At 52.8% G+C, this 15,970-nt stretch overlaps 1 protein-coding gene across 1 annotated transcript in view; it reads right to left on the bottom strand.

The window, feature by feature from the left end:
• The window catches only part of SLC4A5 (solute carrier family 4 (sodium bicarbonate cotransporter), member 5), a 104,248-nt gene that overhangs the window by 20,106 nt on the left and 68,172 nt on the right, over nucleotides 1-15,970 (bottom strand). Inside the window, exons 7-15 of the mRNA XM_006760019.2 lie at nucleotides 15,558-15,653; nucleotides 12,762-12,817; nucleotides 9,010-9,167; nucleotides 7,994-8,081; nucleotides 6,889-7,043; nucleotides 6,319-6,504; nucleotides 5,061-5,235; nucleotides 3,136-3,269; nucleotides 2,232-2,503 (exon numbers count right to left, since the gene is read on the bottom strand). Coding sequence (XP_006760082.1) covers nucleotides 2,232-2,503; nucleotides 3,136-3,269; nucleotides 5,061-5,235; nucleotides 6,319-6,504; nucleotides 6,889-7,043; nucleotides 7,994-8,081; nucleotides 9,010-9,167; nucleotides 12,762-12,817; nucleotides 15,558-15,653 — 1,320 coding nt within the window. The remainder of the gene's footprint in view (nucleotides 1-2,231; nucleotides 2,504-3,135; nucleotides 3,270-5,060; nucleotides 5,236-6,318; nucleotides 6,505-6,888; nucleotides 7,044-7,993; nucleotides 8,082-9,009; nucleotides 9,168-12,761; nucleotides 12,818-15,557; nucleotides 15,654-15,970) is intronic.

Raw genomic sequence — 15,970 nt, 5'->3', positions numbered from 1 at the left:
CATCAAGCCCCACCCCTCTGCACTCTCCTCACTTTGTCCAGGGACAGCGGGGGGTGGGGGGGCAGGGAGGTGGGGGGGCCTCCCCTCTGCCCCAACCATAGCTCCAAGACCAGCTGGGCCAGGCTAAGGCAGCTGCTCTCTGATGCTGAAGGGCTGGCTCTACAACCTGAAGTAAGGGAGCTGCTGCCAAGACCAAGCGCTGACACACATCAGTGAACAACGTGCCTTGTGCATCCCTACCGGCCACTGGACCCACGTCTTTAAACATTTTCCAAGAACTTAGCTCTGTGCCACGCACCTTGCCGAACCTTTACACATACCATCTGGCTAAGTCCCTAATCTGAAAAAAGTCCCTCCATTTTAAAGAAAGTCCCCCCATTTTAAAGATGAGGTACCTGAGGCCCAGAGAGGTCAAGTAGCCTGCCCATTGCCCAAGGTCACACAGCTCATACTTGGAGGAGCCAGACCCAGCCCAGGCAGGCTGGCCCAGAGCCTAGACACCTCCCAGCTCCACACAGCGAGCGCCTTCCCTGTCCTACTCCTCTCCGCACACACTTCCCTTCTCCCCGGCCCCGGCCCGGGCCTGTCCACATGGGCTGTTTTTGTTTGTTTGGTTGGTTGGCTGGTTTTCAGGTCAGCTGGGCCTGCAGAGCTGGTTGGCTTTGACGTTATCTTCTCTAACCTGCGCTTGCTCCAGTGGAAGCTGAGGAAACAAACCCAGTCCAGCCTCAGCACCCCTAACTCTAAGTGGAGCTGGTGAGGGTTCCATCAGGGCAGTGAGAAGAGTTGAGAGGACCTGTGATGCCTGCCCTGGGGGGCGTGGCCACTCACTACACAGGCAGGTCTTGGAGGGCCACTTCTGCCCTCTCTCTTGCTCCTGCCCTGCATGGGTGCGCAAGGGCCAAGTCCTCCCGCCCTCCTCCTCCAGGGAAGGCTGACTGAGCGGTACCTCTGCAGCAGGTTTGGGGAGGGAGCAGGCCTGCCCGCCAGTTAGCTGGTGACAAATCTGAACTGCGCTGCCAGCCCCATGTGGCTCCTGCTGGCTGTGGTTAGGGGCCCAGAGGGCAGAAGAGGTTATTCTCGAAGCTTCCATCAGCTCCCAACAAGCTGTCATGGGTGGATGTGACCACAGGGCCCTCTAAGCTGCTCACTTCCGGGACGTGGGGAAGGGACCTAGCTGCGACCTAGGTCACAACACCCCTAGCAGCTCCACACCCCAGAGCAGCGGTCTGGTGGTCCGCAGACCACTGGTGGTCCGCGAGGTCCAAAAGCTTGGCGACCGCTGCCCCAGAGGGCTGTGACCATTATTCTGAGGAAAGCGTCATTTCCTAGAAATCAGGGACATTTGCTGCCTTTCCTCACGCCGTTGACCAAGAAGACGTGATGCACAATTAACAACAAACAGAAAAGGTGGCATGAAGGCTGGCTCAAGTCTACCACTCAACAGGCGGGGGCTTCCGGCTACTGCCTGGGCCTGTGAGCTGGGCTTCCTCCCACTGCCAACCACACCAGACACTCCTGTGATGTCCTCTGCTGAGGCTCAGCCATTCCTTTATGTGGGGAACTTTGTAGGGTTTATCGGAAAGCCGCTTTGAGGTGAAGAAGGAAGAATTATAACCTGGGAGATCCAGAGAGTGTCCCGGTATCAAATAGTTTGAAATTCTAGTGTTTGCAAATGGTACTCACTTGGGATTGAGTGCAGCCAAGTCAGTGTGTGCAGCATCCATAAACAGAACACAAGTCAGTTACAACGGAAACAAGAGTAAATTGAAAAAGAAAGTGCCCCAAACAAGCCTTTGTGCTGCAGAGTGACAACGAGTGACTGTGTCACAGTCCGACTTGGTTTTGCAGTAACACTGGGAAGATGAACCATTAGCAAGCAAGTGGTCCGTGGATTGGGAGAGAAACCCTCCTCAGTTAGTTACCCGTCCCCAGTCTCCTAAATGTCTAGAACTTTCCTTTTCATATTCTTCTAATCAAAACAACTTGTCCTGGTTCCAGTTCCTTTATTCTCTGATTACACCCCTGGGCTCTGGTAGCATCACCCTCATTAGAGTTACTGTCCCCTTGGTTTTCTTCCAAACACGGGGTTCAAGACTCTGCCTTTGCCCTCTTGGGACAGGAGGTGCCCTTCAAAGCAAGCTCACCCTCCTGCATTTGAGAAGAGACACAGATGAGGGGGATAGGGTGGGTGGGTGGGGGTCCAGGGCACCACTGGGGTTACTGCTCACCTGTGTCCGGAGCGACGCACTCGCATTTGTAGGTGGTGATGGCGTCGGGCTTGAAGTCCATGTTGATGGGGTAGTACTTGAAGGCACTGATCATCTTCTTGATGGCATCATAGATGAAGATGAAGCTGATGAGGGTGGAGAAGCCCTCCTCAGTGAAGCGGGTGATGTACTTGATAATAAAGCTGGCGTCCGAGGCCACCAAGACAAGGCACTGGATGGCTGAGTGCAGGCCAATCCAGAGGCGGAACTCCATGTAGTCCAGGCCATTGCCTCTGGAAGGCAGAGGAAAGTGAGGGGCCTCCAGCCCAAGGCTCTGGGCTGTGGCTTGGCTCCCCAGGCATCCCCTGAATGACTCATCTGTCCCTCCTATGGCACAGATGCCCTCCTAGGAACTGAAAGAGGACTGGGGATAGGGACAATTAGGACAATTCCTGGGTGGGGTTGTCTGGTTTTTGAGAATTCTGAAAAAGGATCTCATGGGATGACAGGAAGGTGCTAAGTCTAAGACATCTCAGTTCTCACATTTTGGTAACAAACATGTGAATGAAAAAAAATAATAATAAGGAATTTCAGTCTGATGGTTGGGGCAGGCCTTAGAATGGCTTCATGGCTGGCCAGGTTAGAATGGAGCCCTCCGACCTCCAGCTCAACTTCTCACACCCTGCACTGACTTCCAAGTCACCATTGCTCACAGCAGAGTGCTGTGAATTCTCTCCTCTCCTCTTGCCTGGATGTCTCCCTATCCGCTGTGCTAATATACACTAAGATGACTTAGGGGCAGGCAGCCAGAGGAAGTCAGGGGGACCACCTGGCAGTGCTCTCTGCACAGGTAAAGACAGCTTTGGACCTGCTCGCCCCTGCCTCCCCCACCCCCGTCTCAGCAGACCGCCCGAGGAACACCTACTTGCTAAAGTCAAAGAGGAGCTTCTCGAAGATGAGGATGGGCCCTGTGCTGCTCAGGATGATGAGAGGCTGTCCCGAGAAGAGGCAGAACAAGAAGCCGGCCATGGCGGTGCCCAGGAAGCTCTCCATCACTCCCTGGGGGCACAAGCAATGTGAGGCTCCGGGAGACAGAAGGGGTCCTTTGGCACAAAACAGATCATACCTGTCTCACCAGGGACCCAGGCCACAGTGCTCATCCTTTATTCTAGGCCCTCTGCTTCCCAAATTCTGTTCATCTCCTACCCCACCCCCCACATCACTCGAATTCCACTGGGATGAAGGTCCTGTGTGACTTCCTTTTGGCACCCCGGGACCTAGGAAACAGGGCTGCCAATGGTTCTACTGGTCCCGTGCCCATGCTACTCTGAGAGGACAGCCCATTTACCCATCCATCACTCAGTCATTCTACGGTGCTTTTGGAGATTAGGCCATTAATTCATTCAAAATTCACTAAGTGCCTACTATGTATCAGGCATTGTGCTAACTACTGGGGACCAATCAGTAAACAAGATCATGCATTTTCAGTCTAGTGGGAGATACAGACAAGTAACCAGGCAATTTCTATACAGCAGTTTCTCAACTTCAGTACTACTGACATTTCAAGCTTGATACTTCTCTGTGTGGGGGCTGTGCTGGGCCTTGCAGGGTGTTTAGCAGCATCCCTGGCCGCTACCCACTAAATGCCAGTAGCACCCCTTCCCAGTTATGACAACCCACACGATCTCTAGATACTACCAATGTCTCCTGGTGGGTCAAAATCATCCCTTGTTGAGAACCACTGCTAAGGAGTATGAGAAGCTGAGATAAGGTGAGGGTGCCAGAGGAGCACACAGTAGGAATAAAGGAGCGGTGAGGAAGGCTCTCCAGTGGTAGATATGTGGAAGCTGATACCCAAAACTGACCGGAGAGGAAGTGGAGTGATGCGAGTGTCCCAGGAAGAGGGAACACTGTATACAAAGGCTGGACCTGAAGGGAGCATGGCTTTGAGGAACTGAGCGATGAAAAAGGATTGATGGAAAACAATGCAGAATGCGTGAGGCGGATAGGTATCTGAGAAGGGAACACTGGGAGATGAGGTGTGAGAGCAGGTATGACCATGCTATGAGGGCCACTCGGGGAAGCTGGGTTATTGAGTTGGTACGTGGGTAACGGGGTGAACCATGGTGTCGCCAGCTGTGATGGTAGAACAGCAGGTCTGGAGGGAAGATAGTGGGTGCCATGTAGGCACTGAGAGTTGGGAGATCCCATATGGATCCCATATGGATAGGTCCAGAAGCAACTGGATATTGGACCTGCAGCTCAGGAGAGTGGTGTGGACTGGCAATAGGGGTTCATCTCAATTTATCTGGGAAAACGTGTCTTCACCTTAATGATTTGAGCTTTCTAGTGGTTCTCTCTCGAGGGCCCTCCTCAGAGAAGACCCTTGTTTGGAGCTCAGGCGAATGTCTGCTGAGCGGGTGTTTTCCCCAGGGAGGCCTGTATTGTCATGGAAACAGTTTATCATCATTCTAAATATGTAATAACTCCAAGTTAAGAATTTTAGGTTGGTCGTGTTTTTTAAGTGTGAGGAGAAGGCCACAATCAACAACTTGTTAATTGTGTTAAGTTCATTCAAGCAGTGTGGAAAGTATCAAATAGAGCAGATGATTCCCCTTAAAAGTTGGATTTACACAGTCTTTAAATTTAGTCTTTAGTAACATGATTTAGCCTTACTAGTAGGTCTTTTAAGATCTTGTTACTAACTTTTTGAAGGGTAAAGGATTACTAAAAGTGATGGTCTGAGCCTGAAGGGTAGACTTGGTTTGGAGATTATAGGACAAAGCTCCTTACTGCCACCCAGTGGCAGCGGATTTTACTGAGGTTTGCACTCATGTCCTGGACACACACCTGATAATTGTCAGTGGCGTCCCCCAGAAGCCCTCCAAAGGTGATCGCGTTGGTGATGCAGCCGAGGTAGATGAATAGGATGGCAGAGATGGACTGAATGTGGAAGCCATCGTAGAAGTCACTTAGGAACCAGGGCAACTTCCTCTTGACATCCAGGCACAGGCCCCCGAAGCACCTGCTTAAGACAGGCCCCAGCGCTGCTTTCTCACCACAAACACCAGGGCAGGGGCAGGGCTGTCAACAGGTCCGCAGAGTCTGGGGCGAGGAAGGGGACTTGACTAGCAGTGGATGGGGGCAAGGATCTTTCCACCAGAACGTTTAAGACCAGGGAAGAGTTCTCTTGGCACTGAAAGTTTGAGGTCGGCGCCATCTCCACTGAGAAGCGTGGTCATAAACAGCTTGGATGGGAGGGGGAAGGAAGGCCTGATGGGAATATGCCCTGGGGTAGACCTAACATTGCACGGGGAATGGAAACCCTGGGGTCCACAGACAGCTGTCCTCCTCACGTCCCTGACATCTGCAGGGCACCGGAGCTCGGTAAACACAGCTGTGTCCGAATCCGAGGTGGAGACAGCCCAGATTATAACACAGGTTCACTGTGTTCTCCCAAAAGGCATCTCGGAATCTTAACCTCTGGCACCTGTGAATGTGACCGCATTTGGAAACAGGGCCTTTGTAGATGCAGTGGAGCTAGGACGAGGTCATTGGGGTGGGCCCCCATTCAATATGACTGGTGTCCTCATAAGAAGAGGAAAGTGCATGTGAACACGGAGAGGGAGAACGCCATGTGACAATGGAGGCAGACAGGGAACACGGGGACTGACAGCACCGCCAGAAGCTAGGCAGACGCAAGGAAGCGTTCTCCCCAGGGCCTCAGAGGGAGCACAGCCCTGCTGACCTTCCGACTGGAAACTTCTAGCCTCCAGAACTGCGAGAGAATCAAGTTCTGTGGTTGAAGCCACCTCATCTGTGATACTTGCTGGTGGCAGCCCAGGAAAACTAACAGAGGTCACAAGGGGAGTCTAAAGAAAAGTTTGGGTTCCTCCATTCCTGTGCTGGGTCCCGCCTGTCCTCGCCTGTGGAAACCCTTCTGCTGGGTGCAGGAGGGGCTTTGAGGGTATGGGGGAGAAAAGAGGACAATGACCCCGGGCCAGACCTCATGGTGCGGAGGGAGCGCTGCAGGGAGAGGTGGGGAAGGTTCCTGCAGGGAGGGTGGGAAGGAGACGCATCTAAAGGATGCCAGGCCTGGGGTGGGCACCTTCCTGTCCAGATAAGCTCTTCCCCGATCTCGTGCTTGGCCGGCATCTCTCTGTCATCCGTGCTGCTCCCTCCGCCGACCCCACCACCGCCACTGCCACCTCCAGGGCCGCCTCCTGCCGCCGCGCCGCCTCCCGCCACAGAGCCGTTCATCTGGCCTAGCTCGGTCAGGGAGAACACCGATTTCCTGGAAGAAGAAGGGGGACCTCGGACATGGGGCTCTCAATCCTGGGAAGGGCTCAAACCCCCCCCCCCCCGAACTGTTCCCAGAACACCTCTTATTTCTCCAACAAAAATTATAAAATATCTTAAAATATGGAGAAAAATGTGGAAAATGATGGAACAATACCCACACACAGGTCACCCAGATTTTACAGATGTTTAAATTCAGCTTATTTGCCTCTGAATTTATTTTAAGAGATAAATAAAATGAAACTGGGGGGGGGAAAGGTATAATCCCCAATATGGTGACATCGTCCTTTTAAATCCAAAATGAGAAAAGAAAGGGCCAGACTTGAAGTTTCCCTTGTACCACTCCCTGCCCTCACCACCCCTCCATTCACATACTCACCTCTTGTCTGCAGAGGGCACCTTCTTGGGGGGCTCGATTCGGATATTTGGGTCCCATTCTCCAGGCGGAAGGACAATGACCTCATCCAGAAACTCGTCGATGCCAGCGATCAGATCCTCCCGATTGCGGGCTTTATAGGCCACGTCGCTGAAGAGCTGGCCGTGAGGGGGAGGAGAACAGTCAGCTCTCTGCCCGACGTCTCCTTGTTACCCACCTCCCGGGAGCACGCTGGGAGAAAATCACGTTGACCCGTTGCTCCTGCTGCCAATTTGCTCTCAGATTTTGAAATGAGAACCACCCCCAGCAGGACGTAAGGCCACTGGGAAACAGCAGCCCTGGGGACAGCTGGTCCCTCGTGGATATGAAGGCCGGGTCTCTGCATCTGACTGTCGGACTTTTGTTGCGTGGCACCCTTTTTGCTTTCAGTTGTGCACAGAGCATGCTCATTAGAAAACCTGTGCGGAGCCTGCACGAGGAGCTCAGCTGTTTCAAATCTGTAACTTCCTCGCCTTTCATCCTTGGAGGGTCGGTATCCTCATTCCACAGTCTCTCCAGAGTGTTTGTTCTGACTTGCAGATCTGATGGGATCCTGCCTGTGGCTAAAGTCCTGTAGGCTCCCTGGCACTCCTGGAGGCGTATGCACTCTGGGCTCCGTCCACAGGCTCAGTGTGGACTCTGACTCGCCTCTCTATGACACCTCCTGCTCTCGAAGCTCTAACACTGAGCCTACGTTGAACCACTTCCATCCAGCTTCTCTGTCTCCCAACCTTGGCCCCTGTTCCCTTTGTCTGGAATGCCTGCCTCCCAGGCTCATAGTGGGTCTACCTACCTCCTCCTGCTCATCGTAGCTTTAAAGCCCCTCATGTGAAGCCTGCTATGACTTCCTGGATTACAGGTCTGTCTTCCCACTCGGTTGACGCTCCTAAAGGGCATCAACTATTATGAGGGAGGATGACTATTCCCTCATCCTCATAATCCTCAGCACCTACACAGAGCCTGCACACAGTAGGTACTCAATGTGCCTATTAGATAAATGAATGAGTGAAGGCTCAGTGCTTGACTCGGGAGCCATGACATTGGGAATACGTTTCTTGTTCCCACTTACATCATCTACCATGAGGGTGGCGATGGCTCGGCCAATTTCATTGTAGGACTTCGCTCTCCCAGAAGGCCCCAGCAGTATGAACAGAAATCTGCAAGGAGATGAAGGAGGAGGAGGAGGGAAGTGAGAAGGAAAAACAGAAGCAGGTGAAGAGAAGGGTTCTCTGGCTCCAAACAGTATCCATTCTTAATTTTTTTAAAATATATTTTATTGATTTTTTACAGAGAGGAAGGGAGAGGAATAGAGAGTTAGAAACATCGATGAGAGAGAAACATCGACACAGCTGCCTCCTGCACACTCTCCACTGAGGATGTGCCTGCAACCAAGGTACGTGCCCTTGACTGGAATCGAACCTAGGACCCTTCAGTACCCAGGCCAACGCTCTATCCAGTGAGCCAAACCGGTTAGGGCCATTCTTAACCTTTTAACTGGCTGTAAACTTGTCTATTCCTTCTTTTTATTTATTTTTTTATTGCTTAATATTTCTTCTTTAAAGAAATTTTTTTAAATTGATTTTCAGAGAGAGGAAGGGAAAGGGAGAGATAGAAACATTGGTGAGAATCATTGCTCAGCTGCCTCTTGCACGCCCCCTACTGGAAATCGAGCCCACAACCCGGGCATGTGCCCTGACCAGAAATTGAACCATGACCTCCTGGTTCATAGGTCGAGACTCACCCATTGAGCCACACCAGCCGGGCCCTTCCCTCTTTTGACTCCCATGTTTGTTTTGGAAAGACATTTCCTCGTCACTCCCACAGCTCTCCCTCGAGCATCCTCGCCATGTTCCAGTGTCCCAGAGCCACCAAGAGATCTCTCCCAGCTGTGGGCTCCTGCTTTCGAGTGATTGCTTTAACTAAACGCTCTAAAACTCTTCCCAGGTGAGAAGATTTCCCTCCCCAGCCAATTCCCTATTGTCCCTCCCTGTTTTAGGGGTGTCTTCGCCAGCACTGCATGCTGACTGCATGGACAGCTAGTCGCCTGAAGGCGGTCGTGGGGGGCAGATTTCAATGGCCCCTCACCTGGTGGGGACGGGCACCTCGGTCACCCCTCCCAGCATGGCTGACTGGATGAGACGCACGAAGGCGATGAAGGGCTGGTCCAGGAAGTCCACCTCCCCCACAAGCACGTTGGAGGCTTCTGAGTCCTTGGGGATCTTCTTCATGAATTTGTTTTTCCGCTGGTCAAGGGGGGAAAACGAGGTGCCCATGGTTACTCACATGCAGGGTTCCAGCTCTCACTCCCTCACCCCCTTCAGATGGGTGTGGAGCCCTCACTTGGAAAAGTTCCCCCGGCCTGTCTCAAGAGACCGAGAGAAATAACCACTCTCCCCGCTTCTGCAGATGAGAGACTCAACCTTTGTTAACCTCAGGGACCAACTAAGCTGTGTAGACAGGGAGGAGCAGGCGACGACTTGATCCCTAAGACATTCCTTGATGAGTAAAAACTTTGCTCAACTGAAGTGTGAGCTGAGGGCGTGCGGGGTGTCCGGTCTCATCCCCCAGCCTCTGCGGCTCAAGCAGAGGGACCCTTGGCCCTTGCACTGCAGCTCCCCCCCCCACCCCCCGCGCTTCCCCCATACCTCCCCCCCCCATCACCTTGGGCGGCCGCGGAAGGGACGGCCCCCTTCTGATGGCCAGGCCGATGTTCCCTTTGCCACCACTTCCTGGCTAACAGGAACCCCTGGACCACACCTCCAAGCCTGTGGGAGACTTCTGGGCCCCAAGTCACCCCCAGGGGACCTACAAGGAAACTCATAGCTTCTGAGACTTTACACCTGAGACTTTCCAGGTGCCCTCTTGCCAGGCCCTCTGGCTAGTGTCTGTTCAGAGCAAGAAGTCAAATAGAGCAAGGGGGCTGATGGGAGAGGTGCTGGAGACAAGTCCTCTTCCCAAACGTGTTCCCACCGCCTGAGTTTATGCCGCCATTCCTTCTGAGCCCTCTTTTACGAGGAACATGCCCAGGGAGGGTCACTGACAAGCTCACATCTTAGGATGCACTCGTTTTTCAGATCGCTTTCCCTCTGGGCAGCAAGGGGATGGGCCAGGGACAGAGATCACTTGTAGAGACGGTGGAGAGGGAGCGTCTGGGAGGGCAGGGCTGGTGGAAGTCCACAGTGGCCACCAAAGAAGAAAGGGCCGAGAAGTTAGAGGTGAGCACTTCAGAGAGCTCCTACGGACCCCACAAGCTTGCCACCCGTTTCTCCTGGGTCTCTCCTGTGGGGACAGACATGTCCGTTTCCCATAAGCTCCATGTCCCTTGTAATCCTTTCATCCAATCCCAAACTAAAACTCTCTACAACCACCCAGGCCACAGCCCCAAGGACCCTAACGCAGTGAGAACAAGCCGGGCCAGGAGTTAGCGGGAAGGCCAGAGTCCTCACAACTCAGAAAGTCCCTTTGTCCCAGCCAGTCAGCTGATTCATTAGCAGCATTCTTCAGGATGGAGGGCTTGGTGTGCCAGGGCAGCGCGGACCCCTGCCCGCTCTGTGCCCATAAGCATCAGGCGGGGAGCAGGTCCAGGGGACAGGAGGGGCAGAGGGGTGGCAGGAGTGCCCTGGAAAAGGAGTCTTTGAAAACAACAAGGCTTGGGGGCAGCCCAACAGCACACTCATAATCCAGGAGAGGAGAGGAGCTGAAATGGGCCGTGGTCCTCCCTGGCAGGTGCGACAGTTTGGTAAAGAGGCCGGCTGGGGTGGTGACATCCCAGAAATGGGCCATGCTGCCGTTCTGGCCACCTAGCTTGGCCATGGTTTGGACCAGGGCCTTGCCGACCCTACTTACTGAACCCATAGGGAGTCTGGTCCAGTTCTGTCGAGTGACCACACACAACTACTGTGTCTGAATCCACCCTCTGCTTCACCGGAAACCCACGGACTGCCCAGGGCAGGCGGGGAGCCATGAAGAAAGAGCCTGCAGAGCAAACGCCTCTGGGCTGGAGCCTAAAGAGCGCCCACTGGCGGACAAACCGCCGTTCCCACAACAAGCCTTTGAGGCTGCAAACAGTATCGAGAAGCAGTATCAGCTGGTCAGTCAGGAGAGCTGGACGTGGGACGTGGCTCCAGTTCCTAAATCAAGGCAGCGTTGCCTGGGGAAAGTGACAGCTGCTCTTGTTGCCACTTAGACATTTATGAAAATCGCAGCGTTGCCTGGGGAAAGTGACAGCTGCTCTTCTTGTTGCCACTTAGACATTTATGAAAATGTGGTCGGCAAACTCATTAGTCAACAGAGCCAAATATCAACAGTACAACGATTGAAATTTCTTTTGAGAGCCACATTTTTTAAACTTAAACTATATAGGTAGGTACATTGTTATTAACTTAATTAGAGTACTCCTAAGGCTTAAGAAGAGCCACACTCAAGGGGGCCAAAAAGCCGCATGTTGCTCGCGAGCCGCAGTTTGCCGACCACGGGACTAGGCAATGCTTCCTTATCTCGGCCCCGCTGTCCGTGTGCTAAAGTGGGATCTTCTCTAAATAATATCCCAGAATACTCAGTGCTAAGTCACTTCCAAATTAAGGGCTCTAGGCAGACTGTCTGCGTCTAATCATGCTTCTGCTGCATGAACTTGGGCACGTTATTTAACTGCTTTAAGGTCCAATGTTCTCCCCAGTAGATTGGAGATGATATAGACCTTCATGACGCATGGTGTGGCGCGAGCAGTGTGTGGGTCTTAAGTGTTGGCTGATGCTGTTATTATTGTTATTTTATTATTTGGCCACCAAACGGTCCTTGTGATACAGATGTGAGGGACTGTTTTTGTTTCGCCTGCTACCAAACTTAGGGTGCCCCGAAGGCCAGGCCTTCACCCAAGCTCCTGAGAAGTCTTCACCAAATTTCAGGACTCTTTCATCACCCTTCTTCCCACTCCTGGGGGCACAAGCAAGGGGACCATGAGACTCTGCCCTTGAGGTGTGCATGGTTGGAACTGAGGGGGTTCCTCTGGGCTTCCCCAAGGGGCAGAGCCACAGGGTTCCCGGGCTGTGGGCCTTTGAACGTGGACTCAACCTGTTGTGGGAAATCTCATCAGGAGATTTCAGCCAGGCTGGCGGGAGGCAGGGACTGCCTTTATCCTGGCCCAGCCAAGGAGAAGACGCACTGCTGGGCGGTCCAAACGATTCGCTACCACTGCTGTCCCCACAGGGAGGCCCCACCGCGAGTCTGTACCAGCCCCAATCCCACTCCATCTTTAGAGGTACTTGTGTGCCATACAGCAGGTGACACCCTGCGTGCTGGTCTTCTCTCTCCAACAAACCCAAGCTCATTGGCATGTTTCTCTCTGTCCCCCACCCCTCCCCGGCCAGGCACAGAGCCAGTACTTGGGGCTCAGTCAACACCCAAGGGATGGAGTGGGTAGAGTCACCAGGCAGCCCAGAGGGTCCCCCCCAACCCCCCGCACACATATGTCCTTCCTGGAGATTCCCGCTCCTTCATGAGAATGGAGTCCTGCCCATAGGGCAGTGATGGCAAACCTATGACATGCGTGTCAGAGGTGACATGCAAACTCATTTTTTTGGTTGATTTTTCTTTGTTAAATGGCATTTAAATATATAACATAAATACCAAAAATATAAGTCTTTGTTTTACTATGGTTGCAAATATAAAAAAATTTCTATATGTGACACGGCACCAAAGTTAATTTAGAGTTTTTCAAAATGCTGACATGCCGAGCTCAAAAGGTTCGCCATCACTGCCCTAGGGGCTCCCTGCCCGTGGAACCAAAGGCATCTTCCTGCCCTGGACCCTCACGGCGGCCCAGTGCAAGGGCTTACTACCTGGTCTGGGTTTTGGGTGCGAGGAATATCATTCATGCTTCTGCTCTGGACGTGACCTAGGAGAGAAGGAAAAGAAGGTCCATCAGGGGAAGGCAGGCTCTCTCAGGTCCTTTCCCCCAGGTCCCTACACATGCTTTTCGTCTTCATAAGCAAAGGAAGAGCCCCTCTCCCCTAATCCTGCAGCCCCCTTGAGCTGGCCTCCACTCTCTTTTCTTCCCTCCAATGGCAGCTGTCTCTCTCTCTCTTTTTTTAAATTTTAATTTCTTAACATGGATTTGTTGTTCCACTTATTTATGCATTCATCAGTTGATTCTTGCATGTGCCCTGATCAGAGATTGAACCCAAAACCTTGGCCTATTGGGACGCCGCTCTCAAATGAGCTGCACAGCCAGGACTGGCGGCTCTCTTAAAAGAGTCACCAGACCCCAGGTTCTACTTCTCCCTTCTCACTACTCAATCTGCTGTATTCTTGTCTCTACCCTCACCCCCTTTTCCTGGGCAGAGACCACCGTCTGGGCAGAGACAAAGACGTCTGTTCTGTGCCAGACCCTGGGGGTGGGGAGGTGTCGCTAAGCTTGGACTTTGTTGGAGAGAGAAGACGAGTTTCACCTCCATCCTCCATGACCCATGTGAGTCCTTTTCTTTTTATATATATTTTTATTGATTTCAGAGAGGAAGGGAGAGGGAGAGAGAGAGATAGAAACATCAGTGATGAGAGAGAATCATTGATCGGCTCTCTCCTGCATGCCTCCCCACTGGGGATTGAGCTTGCAACCTAGGCATGTGCCCTTGACCAGAATTGAACCCGGGACCATTTAGTCCACAGGCCAGCACTCTACCCATTGAGCTGAACCGGCTCCGCAACCAAGGTACATGCCCTTGACCGGAATCGAACCTGCGACCCTTGAATCCACAGGCTGACGCTCTATCCACTGAGTCAAACCGGTTCGGCCCCATGTCAGTCTTGAAAGATGGCTAAGGATTTGGGCTGGCAGAGGGAGGAGAGGTGGGAAGAACAGTGGTGGTGAATTACTTGAACTGCTCAATAATTCCCCTGTTTGGTTAAGGCAGGAGAAGCTCAGCCAGACCCAGGGGACACTCTCAGACCTGTCACTTCTTGGCTTTCAGCGGCCTGGTGTCCCCTCACTTCCAGAACATGCTCCCTTGGCCCCCCTCCTCTTCCTTCCATCCAGAGCCTCTCCTCCTGGCCTCCCCTGAGGGCCTGTTTTGCCCTCGTCCCCTCCAGAGACCTCAAGCCCTCCATCCTTGCCCAATCGTACCACTCCTGTCGCTGCCACGCCCACATTTCGGCTAATCTCTCTCGAATAAAAATCTGATCATGGTCTGCCTCTGCTTAAAACTTCTCTGGGGTCCCCTCTGCCATCAGAATAAAGGCTGGGCCATTCTGCAGGGCACAGACGCCCCTTCAGTGGGACCCTCTTCCCCGCAGGCCTTACGCTCCTCATTACCGAACCACTATATCCAGACCTGGATACACAGCGCCCTCCGCAGCGCCTTCCTGCACCTGCTGTTTGTCTCCCTCGCTTAGAACACCCGTCCCCTTCCTGGAAAACGCCTTCCTCCTTATTCTCCAAGACTCAGGAGCAGCCCCTCCTCACTGAGCTCTCCCGGGGCCACCTGCACACACGCTGTAAGCGCTTATTCATGCCTTTTGTTGGGGTCCCCAACCCTGCAGCACAGCGCAGGGGAGACCTCATCCACAGCGAATAACTGAAGACCTTCGCCGCCTCTCACTGCTGCCCCCTGGCGCCCCTACGTGTAATCACCAAGTCCTGGGGGAACTATGAGGACCCAGGGTCACTACGAATAGAGAAAAGAGCCCATGACACACTGCAGCTGAGGCCTCGGACAGGGGCCACAGCTCCTCCCGAAACATCCCTCAGGCCTGGTAGGGGCACAGCCCTAGGTTGCGTTTGCTCATATATTGGCATTTTAGTGAAAGTCTTTAAAGGAAAATAGGATTGCTATTTTCACACTGCCTTTTCTTTTCATTTTCCAAGTCCCCTCTTTTCTTTGCCTCGTAGCTCACCCGTCCTGTTCATCTCTGATGAACTGTCTGAAAAGGCCTCGTGTGCAACCAGGCACCTCCCCGGCACTCAGAGGCTGTGACTACAGCGTTTCATTGTCCTGGCGGCTCGAGACTGTCACCCAGTGATGAGAGCACTCTCTGTCCTGGGGGGCGGGGGAGATACCTCCCATGTTTGCTGGTAGGTGCTGCTGAAAATACTACCACTAATTATAACCATAGTGGAGCTATTCAATATAATAATAATGACCACTTCTCGAACTCTTACTCCGTGCCAGGATATTGACGTGTGTTTTATTTAACCCTCACAACTGGGAGATATGGCATTATTATGATGACTGTTAGCCCTAGCCAGGTTGGCTCAGTGGATAGAGCATCAGCCTGCAGACCAAAGGGTCCCAAGTTCGATTCTGGTCAGGCTCGTGCAGGAGGCAATCAATCGACATGCCTCTCTCATATCGATGTTTCTCTCTGTCTTTCCCTCTCTCTTCCACTCTCCCTAAAAATCAATGGAAAAATATCCTCGGGTGAGGAAAATAAAAATGTACGGTAGTAAATTAGGCTCTGAGAGTAGACCAGCTTTCGGTGAAAGTTAGAATTTTCCTGGCTCCTGTCCTAAGAATTCTAGACAGGCCCTGGACTTTGTCTCCTCCGCCTCTGAAAGAATACGAAAGCCAACATTCCACGGCTGCCACAGCCAGGACCAGGCCGTGACGAAGACGCTGTGGCGAGTGGCAGAGGACACTCACACAGATGGCCGTAGCTTATGCGTGGCTGCACCCGCAGGTCCTCGGTGGAGCGGTGTAGGCTGGGGCCGGCTGGGGGGCTCCGGGCTAGGCTTCGACCTGGCAGGAGGAGCAGAGGGGTTTGCCTTGGAGCCTGGGTTTGCCTCCCCATCGATGTGGTACTAAGTGTGTTGTCATTTCTCCTGAACAAAGCTGGGCTACAAGACCTGTCTGTTCTCCTTCCAGGAAGAGGGTGTTTTTGGTTGTTCTGTTTTTTGTTCTTGTTTGGGGGCCTTTTTTTTTTTTTTTTGGAAGCAAGTTAACTGTCTGAACAAGATTAAATATTTGTACTGTTGAAAGTGAGAGGGATGACCAATTGATCCAATAGCCACAGGTGTTGTAGATGGCCTGGCTTTATCTCGGATTGCACCTCTAGC

The sequence above is a fragment of the Myotis davidii genome, unplaced genomic scaffold, assembly GCF_000327345.1.
Source record: "Myotis davidii unplaced genomic scaffold, ASM32734v1 scaffold1477, whole genome shotgun sequence".
Classification (NCBI taxonomy): Eukaryota; Metazoa; Chordata; class Mammalia; order Chiroptera; family Vespertilionidae; genus Myotis; species Myotis davidii.
This window is presented reverse-complemented; position numbering and strand designations above follow the sequence as displayed.